At 43.8% G+C, this 24,849-nt stretch overlaps 1 protein-coding gene across 1 annotated transcript in view; it reads left to right on the plus strand.

Annotated features, from left to right (window-relative positions):
* PAK5 (p21 (RAC1) activated kinase 5) overlaps window positions 1-24,849 on the plus strand; it is a 352,938-nt gene that overhangs the window by 304,861 nt on the left and 23,228 nt on the right. Inside the window, exons 4-6 of the mRNA XM_057702212.1 lie at window positions 2,739-3,524; window positions 21,964-22,455; window positions 23,639-23,772. Coding sequence (XP_057558195.1) covers window positions 2,739-3,524; window positions 21,964-22,455; window positions 23,639-23,772 — 1,412 coding nt within the window. The remainder of the gene's footprint in view (window positions 1-2,738; window positions 3,525-21,963; window positions 22,456-23,638; window positions 23,773-24,849) is intronic.

Consider the following 24,849-nt stretch of genomic DNA (forward strand, 5'->3'; position numbering starts at 1 on the left):
AGTTGGAACAATTTGAGCAACAAAACAACATAGTACAGGCAAACCTCAGAGATATTGCGAGTTCAGCTCCAGATCACTGCAGTAAAGCAAAGGCCCCAATAAATTGAGAGACACACACATTTGTTGGTTTCCCAGTGCATATAAAAGTTATGTTTATGCTATACTGTAGTCTATTAAGTGTATGATAGCATTATGCCTAAAAAAATGTACATACTTGAATTTTAAAATACTTTATTGCTGAAAAATGCTAACCATCATCTGAGGCTTCAGCAAGTTATAATCTTCTTTACTGGTGAAAGGTTGGAAATGTTTTGAGAATTACCAGAATGCGACACAAAGGCAAGAAGTGAGCAAATGCTGTTGAAAAAATGGTACCAATAGACTTGCTTGAGGCAGGGTTGCCTGCCATAAACCTTCAATTTGATTACAGAAACAAAAACAAAAAACCCTCACAATATCTTCAAAGAGGAATCAAGTGACATGCAATAAAATGAAGTACAACCCAAAATGAACTACAACCCAAAGTATAAGACAAGTAAATATCCATGATTCAAATAAACAATTGGATGAAAAAATAAATAGGGAGACTTGCCTAGTCTCCAGTGCAGGAGAATTCCAAGTACTTTATGTTGATACACCCTCTCAGGAAGGTCGATCTTGAATTGACACCCCTTGAGTGTGGGCTGTACTTAGTGACTTGCTTCCAAAGAGTGCATTATGGAAAGGGGGAGGGGAGGGAGGGTGTATAACTTTACAGGGTGGAAACCAGGCAACCATTACCTTGGCAAGGCGATCAAGGTCAACATCATCAGAGATGAGCCGTGTTGATGGTGTATACCCTGGATATGATGTAACAAAATTGATATATTACTCTGTGATCTTCCTCCCTAAAACCAATAACCCCGGTTTAACCATGAGAAAAACATCAGACACACCCAACTGAGGGACATTCTGCAGAATCCCTGACCAGTAAAATTGTCAAGGTCATCAAAAACAAGGAAAGTCTGAGAAACTGTCGCATGTTTAAGGAGACGTGACAAATAAAGGTAATGAGGTATCCTGGATGGGACCCTGGAATGCTAGGGGAAAAAAAAAAAACCTAATGAAATCTACATAAAACTGTGGAGTTTAGTTAATAGTAATGCAAGATCATAACAATCGGCGGACTAAGTGAACTCTCTTTGCAGCTTCTCTGTTCATCTGAAAGTATTCCAGACTTCAATGTTTGTTTAGAAGAAAAGGGTAGAGACCAAAAGCTTTAATCCAGGACTGATTAGGGGAGAAAAGACAAAACCTTGTTCCTCACTATAGAAAGTTGGAGAAGTACTGATCTATAAAACCATATGCTCTGGGACATATGACTTTTTCTTCCAGTTTGAAATATAGTGTACTAACTGAAATGGCTTTGAACTCCTTGTTACTTACTCAAAGGTTATTTTTCTCTTGAAATCCTGGAAGTCTGAAGTCACACTTTGTTCTTTGTTCTTTTATCCACCCCCGTCATATTTTACTGCAAACCTTGTCATTGTCAAGGTGCAGCTGACTGGCTTTGTAAGTAGTTTCTGATTTCTTTCTGTTCCTGGTATTCATTCCGGTGTTATTTAGGTTCATTAAAGGGAACATTTGGGCTTGGCAATTTGTCACTAAGATTCGGGTACAATCACATCATTACCAAGCCATTCAAAATTCAGCAATGATGTTACTGATGATACACAGAAGTGTGCCAAGAAAGCATTAGTTATATACTTTATAAGAACATCACATTTGATCACAAATTAAATCATACAAGTAGGGGGTTCCTAGGTGGAGCAGTGGTTAAGAATCTATCTGCCAATGCAGGGGACACGGGTTCGAGCCCTTCCCCAGGAAGTTACCACATGTCTTGGAGCAGCTAAGCCCGGGCGCCACAACTATTGAGCCTGTGCTCTAGAGCCCGTGAGCCACAGCTATTGAGCCCATGTGCTGCAGCTACTGAAGCCCACGGGCCTAAAGCCTGTGCTCCAAAACAAGAGAGGCCACCGCAGTGAGCAGCCCACGCACCACAATGAAGAGTAGCCCCCGCTTGCCGCAAGTAGAGAAAGCCTGTGTGCAGCAATGAAGACTCAATGCAGCCAATAAATAAATGAATAAATAAATAAATTTATTTAAAAAATCATACGAGTAGTCTTCATGCCGTTCCCTGTTTACAGCTCAAAAGTTTCTTCCTCGTCTATATAAAATCTGATAAATTATTATATCTTCCATAGCAAGGTAAAAAAAATTTGCACCTCTTTCTGAGTATGTTACTCTTCAAGTAACAATGTTTTTGATGTTCAAAATAATCTGGAGAATGTAAAAAGGTAATATACCTTTTATAACCAAAGAGTTATATACTTAAAATTATAATCATCAGCTTATTGTTAGATAGCTAGGGTTTATTATTAAGTGGAGGAACAAGGAACTGGTAAGTAAGACAGTGATATCCTATATATAGTCTTCTAAATGGCCTCCTGATGTTTGATCTCTATTGAGATAGGTATGGAAGAATTTGCAGTTTGAGGTTATTGTTTAATATTTGATTTATTTCACCAGTGAAATCAACCAACAACTTTTTTTTTTCTCTATCTTTTTTAATGAAACGTTCTTTGGGCCTATTTTCCTCTGTGGTTTAATTTGGTTGGAGTCAGGGTGGGATTCTTCCATCAATTTGAAAAGCATGAAATGTTTTCTTTAAACAGTGTTCCCTTTATTATTCCCAGACAATCGTTAGAGGAAACAAACCCTGCAAGGAAACCTCCATCAACGGCCTGCTGGAGGATTTCGACAACATCTCTGTGACCCGCTCCAACTCCCTAAGGAAGGAAAGCCCACCCACCCCAGACCAGGGAGCCTCCAGCTATGGTCAAGGCCATCGGGAAGAAAACGGCTTCCTCACCTTCTCACAGTATTCCAGCGAGTCTGATACCACTGCTGACTATGCGACGGAAAAGTACAGAGAAAAGAGTCTCTATGGAGACGATCTGGACCCATTTTACAAAAGCAGCCACTTGGCCAAGCAAAATGGGCACATGATGAAAGTGCAGCATGGGGAGGCCCACTATTCTGAGGTGAAGCCTTTGCAATCTGACAGAGCCAGGTTTCCGGTCGATTATCACGCACACTTGGACTCACTGAGCAAACCCAGTGAGTACAGTGACCTCAAGTGGGGGTACCAGCGAGCCTCGAGCAGCTCCCCTCTGGATTACCCATTCCAATTCACGCCTTCTAGAACTGCAGGGACCAGTGGGTGCTCCAAGGAGAGCCTGGCGTACAGCGAAAGTGAGTGGGGACCCAGCCTGGATGACTATGACAGGAGGCCAAAGTCATCGTACCTGAGTCAGACGAGCCCTCAGCCCGCCATGCGGCAGAGGTCACGGTCAGGCTCAGGGCTCCAGGAACCCATGATGCCCTTCGGAGCAAGTGCATTTAAAACCCACCCCCAAGGACACTCGTACAGCTCCTACACCTATCCTCGCTTGTCCGAGCCCACAATGTGCATTCCCAAGGTAACGTTCACCACCTCCTTCCCTCCAGCGGGCGGGGCCTCCACAAAGGTGTGCTCCCACGACCTTCTTGTACAGATTCTAGATTGCTGGTTTGCCTATAAGTGAGAGTCCATGTCAAAATTCTACCTGATTTCCACCCACAAGCCCCAAGGGCAGAGAATTTAGGGCAAGGCACATTTATTCATTGAAATCAAAGCCTTTTAGGAGCTCCTACAGGGTTTCTAGTTAAAAGGAAAAAAATTATTTATTCAAAAGATATTCTGATACACTAATGATGATCGTTATGTGCTCATGTGACACTAAGTCCTGTGTGAAGGAGTATACAGTTGTAGACCATTAGATGGAGTAACGGTGGTTCCTGCATTTGGGTAAAAGTTACAGGCAGCTGCTGACAATGGGAAAAAAATCAGGATAATGTGGTAAGTTTTTAATATAGTTAATTGTATTCAACTCAAGGGATGGTCCCACATTTTGAGACTATGTTCTTTTTACTGGTTTAGTATTCAAATGTCGGGTTTTTATGAAACTTTGGGATAATAGATGGAATCTGATTGCTGGGCCTTCTTTGGTGTGCTTTTTATTTTGTTTTTGTCTTATTGTAATTCTTCTCTTGATACCTTTTTCTCCCCCTAATGTTAGCTGCTGCAAATTTGCCTTGAAACGTGGCTGGTCTGTGATATCCCAGAGTTTGGAAACTGCTGTTGGAGGAGTTAACTGACTTTGCAAAAATAGCTTAGAAAGTGTGCCAGGGGGTTATTTTCCCATAGTTAATTTAGAAATGTTTTTGCTGCCTCCCCTGTACAGCAAAGTGAAAATGGGGCATTTCGCAGTGGGCTCTAGATATCAGAGGTCTCAGACGTTGAGGGAGACTTGACTTCTAGAAGCATGATCATAGAACTTTCACCAAATACTGTCGTTTCAACTGCTCGATGGCTGCGCAGCAAACCCTGAAGGCAGGCCTGCCTGCATCATCTGTTTGGTTGATTGTCAATACCCAATATTTTTCCTTTGCTTATTATTTCTCATAAACCCAATCCAAGATGTTGAAGTCTTTTAGGGACATCCTGGGAGGGGCTTAAGCCATGCTTTAGAAAAAGCAACAAAGCTATCACTTTAGTTCCCAATATATAAACTTAAAAATAAACCTTAAGAAAATAAAGACCTGAAATATATACCGCTGGTTAAAATTTAAATATTGAAAACGTTTTCCATCTCACTGTGTTATTTATTTGAATTCCCATGATTAGGGTATCATGACTGCCTTTTCTTCCTATGTTCTTGCCAGGGCAGTGGTTGGAAAGAGGTCTGTCTAACTGACAACAGACAAAAGCTATAGGAAGGCGTGTGCATGTGTCGTGATGCATGAGATCATTTATTCAATTTCCTGTGCATATCACTCAACCAGAGGAACCCCTTCATAGCTGTAGAGTGAGCTAAGCAAATGAACACACTCTGTAGCTGAATCTAGTTACATTCTCTGGTTTTTGAACATCAGTGGTTACTTTAGGAATAAAGAATGTAATTTTTTTCAGCTTTACTGAGATATAATTGACAAAATTATAAGATGTTTAAAGTGGACAAGCTGATGATCTGATATACATTGTGAAAGGATTTCCCTCACTGAGTTAAGACATTCATCACCTCACGTATTTACCTTTTTTATTTATGTGTGAGAACACTTAGGTTCTACTCTCTTAGCAGCTTTCAATTCTACAGCATAGTGTTATCAACTATAGTCACCATGTTATACATTTGATCCTTATAGCTGAAAGTTTGTACCCTTTAGTCAACTCCTTCCTTTTCCCCAACTCCTAGACCCTGGCAACCACTTTTCTACTCTCTGTTTCTATGAGTTTGGTTTCTTCTTTTGTTTTTTAAGATTCCATATATAAATGATACCATTTATAGTATTGTCATTCTTTGTCTGGCTTATTTCACTTAGTGTAATGCCCTTCGGCTTCTTCCATGTTATTGCAAGTGACAGGATTTTCTTCTCTTTTAAGGCTGAGTAATATTCCTTTGTATATATATTTCTTTGATTCACACTTTCTTGATCCCTTCATTCGTTGATGGACACATACGCTGTTTCCATACTGTATCTATGCTAATAATGCTGCAGAGGGCATGGGGGTACAGATATCTCTTCCAGATAATGATTTCATTTGAATATATACCCAGAAGTGGGATTGCTGAATTATGTAGTAGTTCTATTTTTAATTTCTTGAGAAACTCCCTTACTGTTTTCCATTGTGGCTGTAACAGTGTATATTCCTACCAACAGTGTACAAGGGTTCTCTTTTCTCCATATCCTCACCAGCATTTGTTATCTCTTACCTATTTAATAATAGCTATCCTAACAGGTGTGAGGTGATATCTCATTGTGGTTTTGGTTTCCATTTTCCTGATGATGAGTGATGTTGAGCACCTTTTTATATATCTGTTGGCCATTTGTATGTTTTCTTCAGAAAAATGTCTATTCAGGTCATTTGCCCATTTTTAAATTACATAATATGGTGTTTTTGCTATTGAATTCCTTGCTATTAGTTCCCAGTATACTTTGGATATAACTCCTTATCAAATATGTGATTTGCAAATATTTTCTCCTGTTCTGTAGGTTGCCTTTTCATTTTTTTGGTGGTTTTCTTTGCTGAGCAGAAGTTTTTTTGTTTAATTTAGTCCTACTTGTTTATTTCTGCTTTTGTTGCCTTTGCTTTTAGTGCCAAGTCTAAAAACAACATTACCAAGAACAAAGTCAAAGAGCTTACTCCCATGTTTTCTTCCAAGAACTTTGTGATTTCGGGTCTTATATTCAAGTCTCTAATCCATTTGAGTTGATTTTGTGTGTGGTTTAAGATCGGTGTCCAGTTTCATCCTTTTACTCATGGATATTCAGTTTTCCCAGCTCTATTTATTGAAGAGACTATCATTTCCCTATTGTATATTCTTGGCTCCTTTGTCAAAGATTAATTGACCATATACATGTAGTTTATTTCTGGGCTCTCTATTCTGTTCCACTAATCTAAGTGTGTTTTTATGCCAAAACCATACTATTTTGATTACTATAACTTTGTAATATAGTTTTCAATCAGGAAATGTGATGCTTCCAGTTTTGTTCTTTTTTTCTCAGGATTGCTTTGGCTGTTCAGGGTCGCATGTGATTTTGTATGTGTGGTATATTTGAAGTTTGTTGTTGGGATCTGTGTTAGATCATGGTCATCAGGACAGTTCTGTCCAGAGGCTTTAACCTTCCAGTCATGGAGCCATATTTGGCTCATTGACATGTTTAGTCATCATAGTTATTTTCAACATCTGAAAACTCAAAATTTTCATTTAGAATTCTCAGCTTTTGGGTCTCAGGTTTATCTTGTGAAAAATGGAAGCGTCTGTTACCCCTGGGCCCACCTTTTCACATAGCATTGAAAATAGAATTGACTGGAGGTAAAAGCTGCCTCATTACAAGGAATTGGCTCTGCCCAGCTCACTTCATTCATTTTCCCATTAGCCTAATCCCTAGAGGCATTTGAGATTTAATATAACCACCAGCATCCCCTGCCTACTTGTTTCACAGAAGAGGAGACTGAGGTCCAGAAAGTCACATGGCACACATAAGGTTCCATAGTTGGTTGGCTGCAAAACAAGGACAAGAATCTAGGTCTGCAGTTTCTCCCAGGTCAGTATGTTTCCCATTATATTGGCATATGTAGTTTTAGGGGTTTGACTGCATTTGCCAGTAAAACCCCTGAGAGGTCCCAGTGGCCACCAGAACTTAAGGTTAAGTGGAGGAATAGGAAGATGATGGGAGGAAGGAAGGAGGAAGGGGATAAATTGCTTAATTTTTTACTAACTGCCTCTTCTTGCAGACTTCCAAATATAAGGCAAAACAGACCTGCTGTGACATCTGGTTTTGTCAAACCCAAAAATAATGCAGAACCTATTGTGGCTCAGAAAAACAAACAAGCAAACAAACAAACAAAAGAACACATAACGGTTCTACCAAGAGTTTTTCAGCTCTTGTGTTCAGAACTCCAAAGGAGCAAGCAGGAGACCCGTGAGAAACTCACGAGCAGGTCTTGTGGAAGGGTCGGAGGTGGGAGGCCTGTTAGTAATTAAAATGTTTACTTGATTCAAAATATAACATCTCTCTAAAAAGACTTAGGTGCCTGTGTTCTTAGAACTAGACTCTTAAAAATCTACCAATCACATTTGGATTTCCTACTGAGGGAAGAAATAGCAGTCATGACTCACATAATTTGGCTTTGGTTCATGGAAAATTCTAGAAACTGGTGGGTAGTGTTCACATCTCCTATAATAAGAGAAAGCATGAAACTTGAGTAGGTTTCCAGATAGAGCAAAAATGAGGAGGGGTGTGTGTGTGTGTGTGTGTGACGCCAGTTTTACATTTTGGCTCAAATTTCTTTAAAAAAAAAAAAACCCCACAAATGTTAACCCACAGTAAAAAAAAAAAAAAAAAAAAAACTCCAATGTTATCTATCTACCTAATTTTCCCATTAATGTGACAGGAATAAAGGATGCTATGAAATCTGTAGCTATTGACATCATCTCTCTACTTTTAAATCATTTTTTGCTGGAGCTGAGCAAATGAAACCTTGAGGGAAAAAAATAAAGGCAAACCAAAGCCATGTAGCACCATTCAGATCACTAGAACTACCAAAACGGATGTGGAGCCTGCCTCACAGGGAAGGGCACTGGCTGGAGACCCTGTTCCAGTGCATTCGGTTTTGCTCATGCCGACGCTCTCCAGGGACCAGCTGGCTGCTGGCTCAAGTGTCTGGTGCTGGCCTGGCACATCCTTCCCTTGTTCTGGCTCCAACTGCTGAGAAGCCCTCAGCATCATCCCAGATCTGGCAGTTCACTAAACACTGGCTGGGTGTCAGATCCACATGTTGTCTTGTTGAGCCTCACAGTCCTATAAATTCTTGCCCCCTTCGAACAGATGAGGATACTGGGGCTTTGAGAGGCTCCAGAAACAGCCCAGTCAGTCTGCATAGCAGAGCTGGAACCCAGCTTTCTGGGCTCAACCCCCTCACCGGACGTTGGCTGTATACCCAATGGCATAGGAATAACTTCTGTGGGTGCCAAGCCTTAACCTGACTCTTTCTAACACCCGCAGCAGTGAAGTCCCCTTGGGTTGCGTCATCCTATTCCATTCTGTAGCTAGATTTCTCAGCCTTGACACTACTGACTTTTGGGGCCTGGTAATTGTTTGCTGTGGGGGCATCCCATGTATTCTTGGATATTTCGTAGCATCCCTGACCTCAACTCACTAAACACCAGTAGCACCCCTCCCTCACTTGTAACAACCAAAATATCTCTAGACACCACCCAATGTCGTGTGGGGCAGGGGGAGCCAAAGCAGCTCCAGCTGAGAACCCCTGCTCTCTAGCTAGCATTTCTCAAGTGCTTTCTGGCAGTCAAGGCCGTAGCTTGTGGAGATAAATTCCCTGGGTTTGAGTCTTGATATTGCTAGCTACAATTGGGTGAGTAACCTGCTTAACTGCGCCTTTACTTCTTTATCCATGCGATGTGGATAAAGACTGTCCCTGCCTTATCATGTTGAGTGAGGTTAAATAAGTTAATCATTACAGTAGCCTCATTATTAATATGGATCGTTTGTATACATCAGTCTGTGTGTATAGCATGTAAATGGATGGCAGCTGTGATGTAATGCTGAGGGCTTCTGTGTGCTGCCAGGTACTGTGTTAAGCATTTTGCAAGCACGACCCAATTTTGTCCTCGCAACAACTCTGGAGGAATTCAAGATCATCTCCCTTTTACAGCGAAGAAGCTGAGACTCAGAGACTAAATGTTTCTGGACGTCCCAAGGATGTGAAGACAAAACACTGAGCCAAAATTAGGTCCCTCTGACTCCAAAGTCTACCTATTCCAGAACATTCCCATTTCTACAGAAGAAAACTGAGGAGCAGAAAGATGGGTATGAGGCTTTGGGGCGCAGATGCACACACCACAGGCAGCCCTCACCTTGCTGACGAACGATGGGTGCTACTGACTCACTGATGGCTTTGGGGTGTGTGGGAATGCACTTGACTCTGTTTTTGGTAGGCTGGGATCCTCTGAGAAGCTCCTTAGTGTCAGCAGACTGTGATCTGTGGGTAAAGCTGGGACCATGGGCTGCACAGGAAGCATTAAGAGTAGAGATCTCGAGTCTCTCGTATGCACTCACTCTACCTTGAGTGATGGTCTTATTTGATTTTAGAAAAGACAGTCCAGGTTTTCCCACCCATTACAGAAGGCATTTAAGAGCACAAGTTCTAGAATCAGATTCCCAAGATTCAAGCACTTTCCAGCTATGTGAGCTTGTCTGTGCCTCAGTTCATTCATCTGTAAAGTAGGGTGTTTCAACACCGTCTTTGAACTTGTCCCGAGGATCAAAAAAAGTTAATAAATGTAGAGGAGTTAGCACATGGCAAGCCCTCAGCATCAGCCCTTGTTCTCAGGAGTATTTCTGGTTGGAAATATTGTCACCAGATCTGCTCTCGCCAGTCATAGGAGCATCCTGTCTGTATCATCTTCTATATATCTTCAAAATACGGGGACAGCTTCTATCTGACTCTTGCCCTCACGGCCGCTCTGGGCAACCTCACAAGTACTGCTGTCCTCTCTTTAGAGATATGGGTCACAGAAGGCCAGGGTAGCCGTGTGACTTCCTCAAGGTCATGCAAAGCCTTAGTGATTGATCTGGTGTGAGGACCCCAATCCCGCCACCGCAGTGCTTTCTCTATTCTCCAGAATGGACATGAAATTCTCAGACCTCCTGTTAAAGCCAGCTGCTAAGAGAGAACAGGAAATTTAGCAGCATTAAGACAAGCACCATCATCTCTATAGATGTATAGCTGTGATGGTTCCTGCCAGCCAACCCCTCCACCTTACCCTCTTCATCTCCACTGCACAGAGCAGCAAAGTGACCCATGCTGGGCCCAGGTCATCCCAAATAGATAGCATATTAAGGGGTTCTGAGTGAAGAGAGAGAATGCAAGAAAAACAGTGGCATGGTTCCCCAGACCTTCCTTCCAGGGTCACCCGTGCAATGATTTTTCACGGCTCGGCTATCATTTTGCTTCCCCTGGAAGGAAAAGCAGTTGAACCAGTGTGCTCAGCCTTCCTGAACGAATAGTTTAATGACTCACCGTTCGTTGTGGTACTTGTCACACCGAGATTCAACCAAGGCTCCAGGAACAAAACTGCAGCTCCTAATCTAGTAAGGATCCCAGCAGAACACTTTTCATAGATACTTTAGGGCCTGATGGGTAGTGAAATGATGAGGCTGGTGAAATCTGATGGGCTGTGCCAAAAATCTGAGAGGGGGGAGGGGGAGGGAGAGGGGAGAAAGAGAGAAAAGTGCTTAATCACTTAATATAACAATGGATAGTATTGCCTGTAGAATTTTTTTCTTTTTCTTTACACATGGGCTCCTGCAGTCTGTTCATTAAGGCTCATAAAACATCCAAAGAGGTGATTCAGAGCAACATTTCTAACATCTGTCCCTTCTGATGGAGACTTTAGACGTCCTTTGCATATGAATGAACTCATCTTCCCGTGAACGTTCTTGTGGTTCAAAGTAAATTGTATTTTGGTCATTATAAGCGGGTTTTCCCATTATCAAATTAAAAACGAAATTACTCTAAGCTGGCATTGTCCGTCCCAGTGCTCTCAGAGGCCCTGACACATTTGAACCATATTCTGCAGCAGCGAACTAATCCCCAGAGGTGCAGCCCCCCTCCCCTCACCATGTCCCTGCAGGCGGTGATAGATCACAGGTCAGAGTAATCTGCTCTTGAATAGAGAATGCATCCTTAGAGTTTGGAGTAGCAACGGTGGGGGGTTAATTGGATGAACTGATTCTGAGGTGGAAGAAGAGCCCGAAATACCCGCTTGAGCCTGCTGATTGCAGTGATGCTGAAAGCTCAGCTTCTCTGTGCATTGGTGCTGAATCAAATCCTGGAGACAGAGTTTTGGGTGAAGTAGAAAAGGAATAGCTTTATTACTTTGCCAGGAAAAGAGGTAACACAGTAGGCTAGTGCCTCAAGAATTGTGCCCCCGTCCCTGGGGAACAGGGAGAGGTCTTATAGTCAGGGGCTCGTGGTCAGGGGTAGGCGATAAGAATCAAGGCAGTAGCAAGTCTACGTTCTTCTGACTGGTTAGTGGTGAGGGAAGTAGGAGTCAGCATCAGCAGCCTTCAAGTCCGACTGGTCTGTGGTCTCCCTGCTTCAGGGCAGCCTGCCATCCTTAATCCTTAACTTCTCCTATCTGGACGGGGTTTCCGTATCTGCAAAATAGCTCAGAGATATTGTTGTGTGTATTCATTGATGGGGAAACGGGACCTGCCCCGAGGCTGCTCTTGACAGTTTTTGGTCTCGCTCGTCTCCTCCCTTCCCTAATTAACGATTGCTTGAATCTGCCCATTGGAACTCAGGGAAGGTCATGGAGGCTGAATGAAGGCTGTTTCCTGTCATCAAAGAAATAGGGGACACCGAAGGGCTTTGTGCCCGGGAGCCCCACAGGGCCCTGCTCAGTATCACGAGATTGATTCATCTCTTCAAATAACTAGGGTTTGCCTTTTTGTAGGGGTCATGAGTCACTTGTCAGAACTCTCGGTGTGCATTTGCCGTTCATTTTGTAAGGCAGGGAAATACATGACTCTTCAAACTTCTTGTCATAAGGTGTAAACTCCTACAAGCCTAAATGGGACTCCAACATCAAGATGTGGGAGATTTTCCTACAAAAAAGCTAAACATGGTGAATGGCTTTCTGCTGCATGCAGTTTGGAAACCCAGCAAGTGTTTGACCGTCCAGAACTGAACCTCCTTCCCAAGCTCCCTGCACCAGGACCTTAAGGAAACACCTACTGGGTCTTGCTCTTGACCGCTGTTCCCTGCGGTGATATACGTGCCTCTTTCACTGAAATTGAATGCCAGCTCAAAGTGTGTGCTGTGTCTCTTTGTCATCCAGCCAATATAATAGGCTCTGAAACAGGGGCACTCCATTTTGTAAATGAGCGTAAGTAATTTGGAGGAAACGGACCGTAGCACATGTCAAGGTTTCGCCTCAAGTGGGGACAGCAGTTACTGTCTATTAAGATGCCGTTAGAGGTGGAACAACTCCCTACCACCCTGTAATCGGAGCTCTCGTGTCAGCAGTCACCTCGGTGGGAGACGCTGAGGCCGGAAAGTCAGGGATGGAGACACAGGAGCCCATTGGCCATGGGCCAGGCAGGTGGGGACTAGCCCCCATCAGCGGCGTGCCCTGGAATTGCAGAGCACAACCGGAGGGATGCAGGTCACAGGGTTTAATGAATCCCCTTCCCCTAACCGTCAGTCTTTAAAATGTCTCTACAGAGAAAGCCGGGTACTGATTCTCCCACGAATCCTGGAGAAAAACAAGGAGACGTTTTTCTTTCCCCCAAGCCAAGCGTGGTCCTGTTACATTTCGCTTTGAGTCAAGTAAGGACAATTTAAGATGTCCTTTGCTTGCTCAGAGCCTTACTATTCACTTTTATCCTGCATTTGATTTATGAAGAACAAGTAGCACGCGGTCTGGCTTTTTTCATTTTGGGGATGAGGCATCTCTTTGCTTTATTGTTCTTTGAAAAGGTGTATTGGAGTATCACTCAGACACTGGAACCAGCTGCCTCCCATCCCCTGTAACTGTGGGGCGTGGGAAGAGAGACTCCATCCTTTGGGATGGGCGCAGACTTATACCACACACACCCACATACACACACAAACACACACACACACACGCACACATGTCCAGCACAATCCTCCAGCCGCAGCCTGCCTATCACCAGCATGGAAGGCCATGGTGACAAATAGATGCTGCCGCAGGATTTTTTTCCTTCTTTTCTTTCTCTTTCCCTCCCTCCACCGAGCCTTTTCTCCCAGCCTTGGCATAAAATGGTCAAATGATGTTCTACCGCAGAATTCAATTTCACAGTTCAGTTAGGTCCTTGATTACACTGCCAAATTCAGATTAATGTGCATTTAACTAACACGGATCAGGGGAATTCTGGCTGACAGCCAGCTGTAATCGGAGCAATTGATAGCTGTGTGGAGTTTTATGTCCTGTCCACTCCAGCACACCACTGGTGAAATTGATTGATTAAATGAATTCATTGCTATAATTATTTGTAATTTTGATACATCACAAGCCTGTGTCTGACCCTATCCTTGGAGATATTGTGCTCATTGTGGAAGGGCAGTCTGGCTGAGTTGTTAACTGAGGATTATTTATTCCCATATAATACTGCTTTTTTTTTTTTTTTTGGCCCTTCTTATTTTTTGATTGGGTTTGAGTAGAGCCCGTTTCTTTAAGATTTAATTTATGTTGAGTTCTAAAAGGCATCAGGAAACTAACAAATGAATATGTGTTATTAACCATTTCAGAGGAAGGAAACTAAGACTGCTTCCTAATTCAAAGATTCCTGTAGAGAGAATTCCTTCTCAGAACATATCTGATTTCCAATGACAATTAGTGGTCCTGTGACATCAACTAAGTAGTTTGGCAGCCTGGTGATATCAGCCTGAGTGATAATTTGCAGATCAATCTGGTCTCCTCTTATTACATCTTGCCATGTGGAAATCCCCCTTAAAAAGTATGCAGACCATGGTCTCATTTGTATGAAATGATTGATATTTTTCCACAAAATCACAGGACTGTTCTCTTCGGAGGAGTGGGGAAGCCCTTCTGGTGTCTCTTAGTTGTTTTCTCTCCCGCCTTGTGGCTTTCCACCCCTGCTGCTGGTCCCTGTGCCCTTGCAGTAAGGTCTTAGAAGGTAAACTATATGCATATATCTTTTGGGAATGGTTTGGGGCACAGGTGATGGGCGGCACATTGGATTCCCTTATTAAAATTTCACTACCTTGTGGTTTCACTAAATGATAAAATCCTACATCCCTCTTGAGATGCTATAGGCCTGCCCACGTGGACTCCAAAGGTACTCCTTTTTTTCTAGAATATATTTGTAAATCAGGTTGTAGAAAAGGTTACCCAGTTCAAGCTTTACTCCTTTGCAAGTCTTTCTTGCAGACATAAAGTTGTATGTATGTACAAAACAGTACATATGGGCAAATTCATAATTTTTGTTTCAGTACAAATCATTTTTGTTTCATCCATTTACAACTATAGGATATCATGGGAAAGATGATTTAGGTAGGACAATTAAATAATTATAATAGTTTAAGAGCCATGTAAAAGGGCCAGGAGGCCTTGTTATAGATCAAAGCTTGAGCTTTCTTCTCAAACCAACACACAGAAGAAAGTTTGAGCATTGTAGTTGAATACAAAATTCTGCTCTGGCCAAAGCAAAAATGAAAGCAATAAATTAGGTACATATGATCAACTCATTTTGCTGTGATGATTATTCCTTTTTTGTATATTTTGAGCTGATTTATTTAAGCCAAGACTGTTAAAACACACACACACACACACACACTTAATTTTTCTTCCATCCCCCTCCCCCAGGCATTATCATCCATCATTTTCTGGCCCAGTTCTTGCATTCTGCCCCAGGCTGCTCATACATCTGGGCCCCCAGTGAAACACTGTAACCGGGCTTCCGCTGCGTAGCTGTCACTACACTGTGCCCACCTCTGTCCTGACCCTGTCTACCTTCTTATCATTGAAGGATAGCTCTGAGAAGGTCTCAAGAACCCAAGTTCTAAAGTAACACTGTCTGGATTTGAATCCCAGCTCGACTTCTTAGGAGCTCTGAGACCTTTGCATGACCTACTTATACCTGCCGTGTCTCAAGATTGCTTTTCTGTAAAATGGAACAATTACAGGACTTCATCTCACTGTGTAACATGGGATTTAAATGCAGCTCCATACATGAAATGCTTGGAACAGTGCCTGGCACGTGGAAAGCTCTCAGCAAATATCAAGTATCATTATTAACATCAGTGTGAGTTACTCCTGTGGGACAGGTTTTTAACAGAGCAGTTGGTTAATGGAAGGGACCCATCATTGGCTCCCAGTAAGATACCCCTCTGTTTTATCAAAAAGAGAATGTCTAGACTTGATTGCCTAGATCAGAGAGGTGACAACTAGTGGTAGAAATACCAAGGCAGGCAGGAAAGCAGGCCTGTGGTGCCAGTGTGCCCGACAGCTGGGACAGGGACACCCCCCCACTGGGGGTGAAGGTCTGACCTGAGCCGAAGAATTGGGTTGTGTAATCTTGTTGGAGGTTTGGGACAGTTGGCCTTGCATTGCTTGGGGACAGTTTCACCTCCCAGAGCCTCAGTTTTACCAGCCATACAATGGGATTAACTGCCTTCTGCTTGACTCTTAGAGTGAAAAATCACAAGGCCAGCCACCAATGTGTGGGCGAGCCATAGTCACCATCATGGAACCCTTGGGTCATCAGGACCCAACTGAAGGCCATTGTTCAGCAACATGGTGGCCAGAACAGAGTCACTTATGAATTTCTCCTTCCCAAAGCCAGCTGTTTGTCCACCATCATCTCTCTGAATGGATGAAGCCTGGAGGAAGGACCACATGTTCTCTCACTGGAGCCAAAAGTCCATTGTCCTTTGACCAGTATCCCTTGAGTCTGGTTCCAGAAATTATCTCCTGTAATAGTGTTTGCTCTTCATCCACTGCTTTTTTAAGCATCTGCACCTCTTCCTAGCAGCCATGAAAGACGATGGCCCTGTTTTATCTCCAAGACCTAGTTTCAAAGACATTTAGCTTGCAGTGAATAACTCTGCCTTCTGTCTGACTGGAAATTGTCCCATTTGTGCAGACAAGCATCCTTTTCTTTTCTTTTTTATTTTTTTGGCATTTAATTGTTTTTTTTAATTTAATTTTTATTTTATATTATATTGGAGTGTGGTTGATTTAGAAAAGGAGGTAAGAATAGGAAATGGAGAAAAGACAGTCTCTTCAATAAGTGGTGCTGGGAAAACTGGACAGCTACATGTAAAAGAATGAAATTAGAACATCCTCTAACACCATACACAACAATAAACTCAAAGTGCATTAAAGACCTGAATGTAAGCCGGATACAACATCCTTTTCTTTTTCTTTTTTTAAATTAATTAATTGATTGATTAATTTTATTTATTTATTTTTTGGCTGTGTTAGGTCTTCGTTGCTGTATGCAGACTTTCTCTAGTTGTGGTGAGCAGGGGCTACTCTTTGTTGTGGTGCACCGGCTTCTCAATGCAGTGGCTTCTCTTGTGGCGGAGCACAGGCTCTAGGCACATGGGCTTCAGTAATTGTGGCATGTGGGCTCGATAGTTGTGGCTCACAGGCTCTAGAGCACAGGCTCAGTAGTTGTGGCGCATGGGTTTAGTTGCTCCGCGGCATGTGGGATCTTCCCAGCCCAGAGCTTGAACCCGTGTCCCCTGCATTGGCAGGTGAATTCTTTAACCACTGCACCACCAGGGATGTCCCAACATCCTTTTTTTTTTCCCCCAAGCTCTTTATTGGAAAATAATTGCTTTATACTCTTATACCAACCCAACATCCTTTTTTTGATGCTACATGCCAGGCGCGAAGAGTAGACTCTGATGAGGAAGGGCAGTGGCCAAATGCGATTCCTACAGGAGACAGCCTTTTATTTCTAATATTTCTTCAGAGATCAGTTGTACGTGCTTGTGGCAAATGAATTCAGTTTCACTTAAAGTATGGGAGGAAATCCTCCCAGGAAGACACTAGGAGACGATGGCAGTGATGGCTCCCAGGACGACTTTCAAAAGTAAAAGTCACAGACGCCGCTTCCCCTCACACGCTGGCCTTGTGACTAGCCAGGCTTGGCTAAGCTGGGGCTTAATTTGAAGGAAGAATCAAATTATTTAATTTACACTGAGATTCGTCTTCTTCCAGCCCAGCACATACACACGCCAGCTTTGCCTGTGTGTGGCACAAATCCAGGGTCTTAGATAAAAATCAGCTTGATTTCAAATATAGCATCTTAATTATAACACAATGTTGAATATATTATAGTTAGAGACACTTTGTCTGATTGCTTTAGAAGATTAATGTATGGGAGTATATATGCCACCAGTACATTGTATGTATGCAATAAATGCTCACTAGTTTTATTACCACTGTAGTTACTATTTATTATTTTCTTTTAAACTCCCACTGCTGTGCTAAGCACTATATATAATAATAACACTACCCAGAATGAATGAACAGAATGTATGGAACAGTCACTGCTCAGATCCTTCGATTTGTATTCAGTTCTTTAGAGTTCACAGTGACCTAAGGAGGTAGGTATTACTATTATTAGGTAGGTATTATTATTATTGCTCTCATTTTACTGATAAGAAAACTGAAGCATGGGAGTTTAAATAACTTACCCAGTGTCAAACAACTTGTAAATGGCAGAAGAAGGTTTTGAGTCCAGAGTCTTTTCTCAAACATGAGGCTGCTCTAGGATGCCCCTGGGTAAGCTCCATAAAAGCCCCTTCTACGAGGGAGGTATGATGGAGGTATGATGACCCTCGTTTTACAGATGAGGAAACTGAGGTTCAGAGAGGCTAAATGAGTTGACCCAGGTCATCAGAATCAAAATTCAACCCTCAATATGTCCTTCAAATATGTTCTCTCTGCTCTGCAACCAGGCCAGGGCCCTGGTTTAGCAGGACCCCAGCCCCTGCTGGCTGGTGCGAGGCTGTCTGAGTACAGCAGTGCAGGAGGCCAGCAGTGTGATCTGGGAGCCAATGGACAGTGCATAACTGAGAATGGTACAATGGCAGCAATTTTCTGGAGCCTGCTGTGTGCAGATCTTGCTCCCTGACTTGTGGAAGAGGCATCTGTTCATGCTGTGTGAGGGGCCGGAGCTTCAGATACCTGCCTTGTGCCAGACGACCACCAGGTTGCCAGGTGCAATGAGCAACATGCCTCCTCCCATTTCGCTTCTCCATGGCATTCATCACATCCTTCCTTCTTTTATTATTATTATTTTTAAATTAATTTATTTATTTTTATTGCCTGTGTTGGGTCTTCGTTGCTGCGCGCGGGTTTTCTCTAGTTTTGGTGAACGGGGACTACTCTTCATTGCAGTGCACGGGCTTCTCAGCTCAGTGGCTTCTTTTTTTTTGCAGAGCACAGGTTCTAAGCATGTGCGGGCTTCAATAGTTGTGGCACTCAGGCTCAGCAGTTGTGGCTCACAGGTTCTAGAGCACAGGCTCAGTAGTTGTGGCACACGGGCTTGGTTGTTCCGCGGCATGTGGGATCTTCTCAGACCAGGGATCAAACCAGTCCGGGAAGATCCCACATGCCGCGGAACATTGGCAGGCAGATTCTTAAGCACTGCACCACTAGGGAAGTCCCAACTCCTTCCTTCTTGAAACGCTTTCCTTCCTGGGTTTCAGGACATTCTAATCCCTTGGTTTCTTTCCCACATCATTGGCCACTCCTTCTCTGCTCCTTTTTGCAAGTTTCTACTTTCTGGTCTCTAGATATTGGAGTCCTTGGACTTTTTGTTACACATTCAATACCAGGGCTTTTAATACCAGCTAAATACTGATGACGCTCAGATTCATGTCTTTATCCTCAACTCTTCCCTGGGCTGGAGGCATGTCTAAGTCACCTAAGTGGCATCTCTGTGTGGATGCTTAATAGCTCTCTCAGACTCGACGTGGCCAGGCTGGAACTCCGGGTTTCCCCCCAATAGTTATCTACTGCTGTGTAACAACTCATCCCCAGACGTAATGGCTTAAAACAACAATGAGCATTTATTACCTCACGCAGTTCTGGTGGGTTTCCATGGCTAGCTTGGCTGGGTGATTCTGGCCTTGAGTCTGCCACGAAGTTGCACGCCGTCAGCAGGGCTGCAGTCGTCTGAAGGCTTGCCTGGGCCCAGAGGATTACGCCCAAGATGGCGCCCACGGCTGTTGGTGGAAGCCCTCAGTTTCTAGCTGGCTCTTGGCCAGACGACCTCTCTATAGGATTCTGCGTGTCCTCACGAGATGGCAGCTGGAGAAAGCCAGAGCAAGTGATCCAAGGGAGAGGGCAGAGCAGCCACAATGTCTTTTTTGTCCTCAGAGGGCACTTACTGTTACTTCCACCGTGTTCTCTCACTCACGCACATCCACCTGACACGATGGAGGAGGAGACTATACGTTCAACGCTGGGAGGCGGGCATCGCTGGGAGCCGTCTTGGAGGCTGACTCACAGCCCGCCCGTCTGCTCCCGCCCCTGTGCTCCTCGTATTAAGTGACTTGTTCCTCAGGCTAATATCCTGGGAGTCATCGCTGATTCTTCTCCTTCATATTCTAATCCAGTCCATCAGCAAATCCTGTCAGCTCCATGTTCAGACCCTACCCTGGATGCCACCATTTCTCGCCCCATCTGCAGCACCCACCCTCATCACTGCCCGCGTTGACCGCAGTAGGCTCACTGGCATCCCTGTTTCCACTCTTGCCACCAAAGCCACTTCTCCTGCAGCCAGAGTCAAGTTCATGTCACTCCCCTCTGCTTAGCAGCCTCCAGCGGCTCTCACCTCCCTCAGCAACAGCCAGCGTCCTTGCCGCAGCCTGTATGATCTGCCCCTTCACTGCTGCTTCTCTGTCCGTCTTTCCAAACGGCCTCCTCTCCACTCCAGGAGAGCCTCCACGCTGTTCCCCAGGCCTCTGCGTGTGCTGTGCCCTCTGCCTGAACTGCGCCCCCCCCCCCCCGCCCCCACTAGTCACAGGGCTTGCTCCTGACCTCAACCAGGTTTCTGCTCGCGCGGCTCCTCTTCCTTGGCCATGCCATGTAAGACAGCACCCTGTTACTCTCAACCCCCTTGCTCTGCTGTATTGTTCCTCATATTACCTATCACTGCTGGACCACATACTGTGTATTTATTAATTTTCTTGTTTATCATCTCTCTCTTTCACTAGAATGTAAACTCCGGGAAGACAGAAATACCATCCATTGTGATTATTGCTGGACCTTCTCACGGCACCTGAAATGGTGCCCAGCACAAAATGCTTGCTCAAATACTAATTGTGCACTAAATGAGTGAATGAATGGACCACAGGGGAGCAGTGAATTCAACTAGAACAGTGCCACCCAATAGAATATTCTGCCATGGTGGAGATGTTCTGTATCTGCCTTGTCCAGTGTGGTGACTTAAATAGCTGACATGTGACTAACATGAGTGAGGAATGGAAGTTTTTATTTTAACTTTAATTTCTATTGATTTAAAATCACAACATGTGGCTAGTAACCATCATTTTAGAGCAAATCTAGATCCTTTGAGAAGATGGGGGTGGGCGTGTAAATGTCATTCCATGTACATCCCATTCGAATGGTAGAGACTTCCTGGGGCGCTGGGTTAAGAAGGTGCCTGAGGTCCAACAGGGGTGGCCAGAGCTCCTTCTTGATCTTTTCCAGAAAGTGATTGCTGGAACCTACACCTAGTGTCACGACAGCCCCTCACTGGCTTCCCCACCCCTGCCCTGTCTGCCCTCCCCATCCTCTCCGCTAAGTTCCCTCAATCCACTCTTCACAATCAGAGCAGAATGTTCTTGACTGGAATCCTGTTGAGGGCTGAGCAGATTTCTCTTTCACACACACACACAGCCCTGCAAATTTTGTTTTCTCCCAAATATTATACTGATTTGTATGTGTTTATCTTGTTGTCCGAAAAGCTGCTTTGCACCGGAAACTAGGTTGTCCCGTTTACATATTCAGTAAGTCCCCTACATACGAACCTTCAAGTTGCAAACTTTCAAAGGTGCGGACATGCATTCGCATGTCCAATCACGTAAGTTAGTTCACGTCTGGAGTACATTGTCATGTGCGTGCATCCTCTACAAGTGGTTGTGCGTTTGTGTACTTTACTGTACAGTACTGTATAGAGTACAGTAGTACAGTATCTTTATTTCAAGCCCAGGATGTCTGGAAGCAAGTGTAAAAGCAGCGATGATGTAGCTGGTACTACTGTACTTTTCAAGGTACTGTACTATAAGGTTAAAAATATCTTCTTTATTTTTTGTGTTTGTTTTTTATGTATTATTTGTGTGAAAAGTATTATAAGCCTATTACAGTACAGTACTATGTAGCCGATTGTGTTAGTTGGGTACCTAGGCTACCTTTGTTGGACTTACGAACAAATTGGACTTACGAACACACTCTCGGAACGGAACTCATTCATATGTAAGGGACTTACTGTATTGGCATTTTCCCCTTCATAACTCCTGGGATCACCTCCTACTACTTGTATTCTAATCCAGGTCTCAGAGTCTACTTCTGGGGATTTTAATGGGGAAGGAGGAAGGAATAGGCTGAATGGGGAGGTCTGAGGGCAGGTGAAGGGTGGGAGCAGTGCATCCTGGGACCTCATGAGGTGAGCCTCACCCATGAGCGGATTGTGCAACGTTGCTCATCATTTGGACCAGCTGTGTGATGGCAATAGTGGTCAGAGGTAGCATGTGAATTTCTCCATCTGTGTCTGTCTTTCCAGGTGGATTACGATCGGGCACAGATGGTCCTCAGCCCTCCACTGTCAGGGTCTGACACCTACCCCAGGGGCCCCGCCAAACTACCTCAAAGTCAAAGCAAAGCAGGCTATTCCTCAAGCAACCACCAGTACCCATCTGGGTACCACAAAGCCACCCTGTACCACCACCCTTCCCTGCAGACCAGCTCGCAGTACATCTCCACAGCTTCTTACCTGAGCTCTCTCAGCATCTCATCCAGCACCTACCCCCCACCCAGCTGGGGCTCCTCCTCAGACCAGCAGCCCTCCAGGGTGTCCCACGAACAGTTCCGGGCGGCCCTGCAGCTGGTGGTCAGCCCAGGAGACCCCAGGGAATACTTGGACAACTTTATCAAAATCGGAGAAGGGTCAACCGGCATTGTGTGCATAGCCACTGAAAAACACACGGGGAAACAAGTTGCTGTGAAGAAAATGGACCTCCGAAAGCAGCAGAGACGAGAGCTGCTTTTTAATGAGGTAGATGGTGTGTTCGGATCATCCTTTCCATCCTATTTCCCATTTCAGAAATAGCACATGTACATTTTAGGATGTTAGAAGACACAGAAAATATAAATACAAAAATAGCATCCCTTTTTCTATGCCTATATGCCTGCCTCTTTATGAAGTACTTCCTGGGGATCAGCCACTGTGCTAAGCATTGGTCTGGTTTGATTCTCACAGCAGCGTTAGACAGAAAGATGTTATCTCCATTTAGCAACAAGGAAAGCTGGACCCAGTTTACCTGATTAGCCCAGGGTCAGACAACAAGTTCATACAACTATAACAGTGCAGTCAGCTGTGGTTTTGGACCCTCTTCCATGGTGGCTCCATGCATCTCTAGCTCCATTGGTGTTCATTTCTTTTCCATGCTCCCAGCCTCACAGAGAGCACCAGGTGAATGGGATTCAGCTTCTTCCCAGTCCACAGCTCCTGATTTCTGGAACTTATTTCCAAATCACAATGCCAGAACAGACAGGGTAAATAGAACTTAAACAACTATATAATTTATTATTTAACACTCATTCTGAAAATGGCACCAGAAAGAGCCACAGGGTGGCAATTCCTGGATGCTCTGTCCAGCAAGCAGACACAAATTGGCCTTTCTATGCCAGTCGTAATGCTTTTACCTTCAAGACTGATCCTTTGTATTCAGTCCAAACTCTTTCAGACTCAGCTTAGACCTCCCAAGAAGTTAAATTGGTCTTATGTGGCCCCAGCTCTAATAACTGTTTACTTCATTCATTTGTGAGACTTACTTACCTTGAGTTGGTGACCCTTTTGCCCAGTTAACCAACAGCAGAGTATGGACAATGTGTTTTAAAGGCAACCCATGGGATATCAGATCACATCCCCCAGAACAGCCAACTGAACTCCCTCCTGTGAATGCAGACCATGCCACGGCTCTGCCTGTTTTTCCTCCTTATTCTCCCCCAATCCAGTGTCTGGCTGACCTGCCGTTTTCTCTGAATTTATTAACTTGATCCCCTGTATTCCTACAACTACTCTCAGTGCTGTCCCTTTGTCTGTAATAGACTTCTGAATACTCACCTCCAGTCAGTACTCCCCATCAATTGAACTCACAGCCCAAATGTAGCCACAAGAAAACAAAAAGTCAAATCTCACCACCCTAAGTTAAACAGGATCTTTCCACTTTGCCCAGGTTGTGATAATGCGGGATTATCACCATGACAACGTGGTTGACATGTATAACAGCTACCTTGTCAACGATGAGCTCTGGGTGGTCATGGAATTTCTAGAAGGCGGTGCCTTGACAGACATCGTTACTCATACCAGGTGAGTTTCTTTATTATCCAGACAAATAATTCAAGGTGCTTGTTATTCTTCTCCAGGCTAAGGCCTCAGTGACTATATTTATGAACGCTTCATACGTCATAAGCACTTTGAAGGCAGAGAAATGAGTGCCCTTTTCTCTGTCTTCCCGGGTGCCTATCACAGTTTCGTGCATGTATATTTTATTCATTCACTTCACATTCTCTCTGCGCTCCAGAAGTTCATTGATACCCACTGATTTTAAATCAGCAAGCTGCTGAGAGTGGAGTTTCAGTGACAAATGTTAGAATTTACTATCAGTACATAGATTTCTAAAACCGAGTTTCATTCTTCTACGTTGCTCTGTGTTGATACCACCAAGGGTACTTGGGTAAGGCAGGGTCAGATGAAAGACCAAAGTTTTATGTCATAATAACAAACTACATAAAAGAGAGAGATTGTTCAATTCTGTTTGTAAATCTTCTTGCAAGTAGCGATGGTTGATTGCCACTGTTGCCTCAGCTATTTGCTTCTGTGATGTGTCAGTTGTGGTCATTTCATCAAGGGTTTATTGATCACTTTTTATGTGCCAGGCTCTTTCCTAAGTGCTGGGGATACAAAAGATACAAATGAGTGAGGCTCACGTACATCCTTTCAAGGAAATCACAGATTAGAAATAAATACATTATAACACCTGTGCAGAATTAGAAAGATGTGTAGAAGTAGCATAGAAGAATACCTGAATATCTCTAAGAGAGTCAAGAAAGATTTCCAATATACGGTGATGTCCAAGATGGGTTTTGAGAGATGCATAGGAGTTTACTAGGAAGGCAGGTGGGAAGAAAAGGGCATTGAAAGCAGATGGAAGAGTATGTGCTAAGATAGTGCTTCTAAAATTTTAATATGTGTACAAATTACCTGTGGATCTTATTAAAATGCAGATCCTGATTCAGCAGGGAGAGGCATAATACGCTGCCTTCTAAGGAACCCCCAGGCGATGTTAATGCTGCTGGTTCAAGGACCACGCTTGGAAAAGCAAGGCTCAAAGGAACAGATGTGTAAAAAAAAATCATGTTACATTTGGGAAACTTTAAGTTTGCT

Source organism: Hippopotamus amphibius, chromosome 12, assembly GCF_030028045.1.
Source record: "Hippopotamus amphibius kiboko isolate mHipAmp2 chromosome 12, mHipAmp2.hap2, whole genome shotgun sequence".
Lineage (NCBI taxonomy): Eukaryota > Metazoa > Chordata > Mammalia > Artiodactyla > Hippopotamidae > Hippopotamus > Hippopotamus amphibius.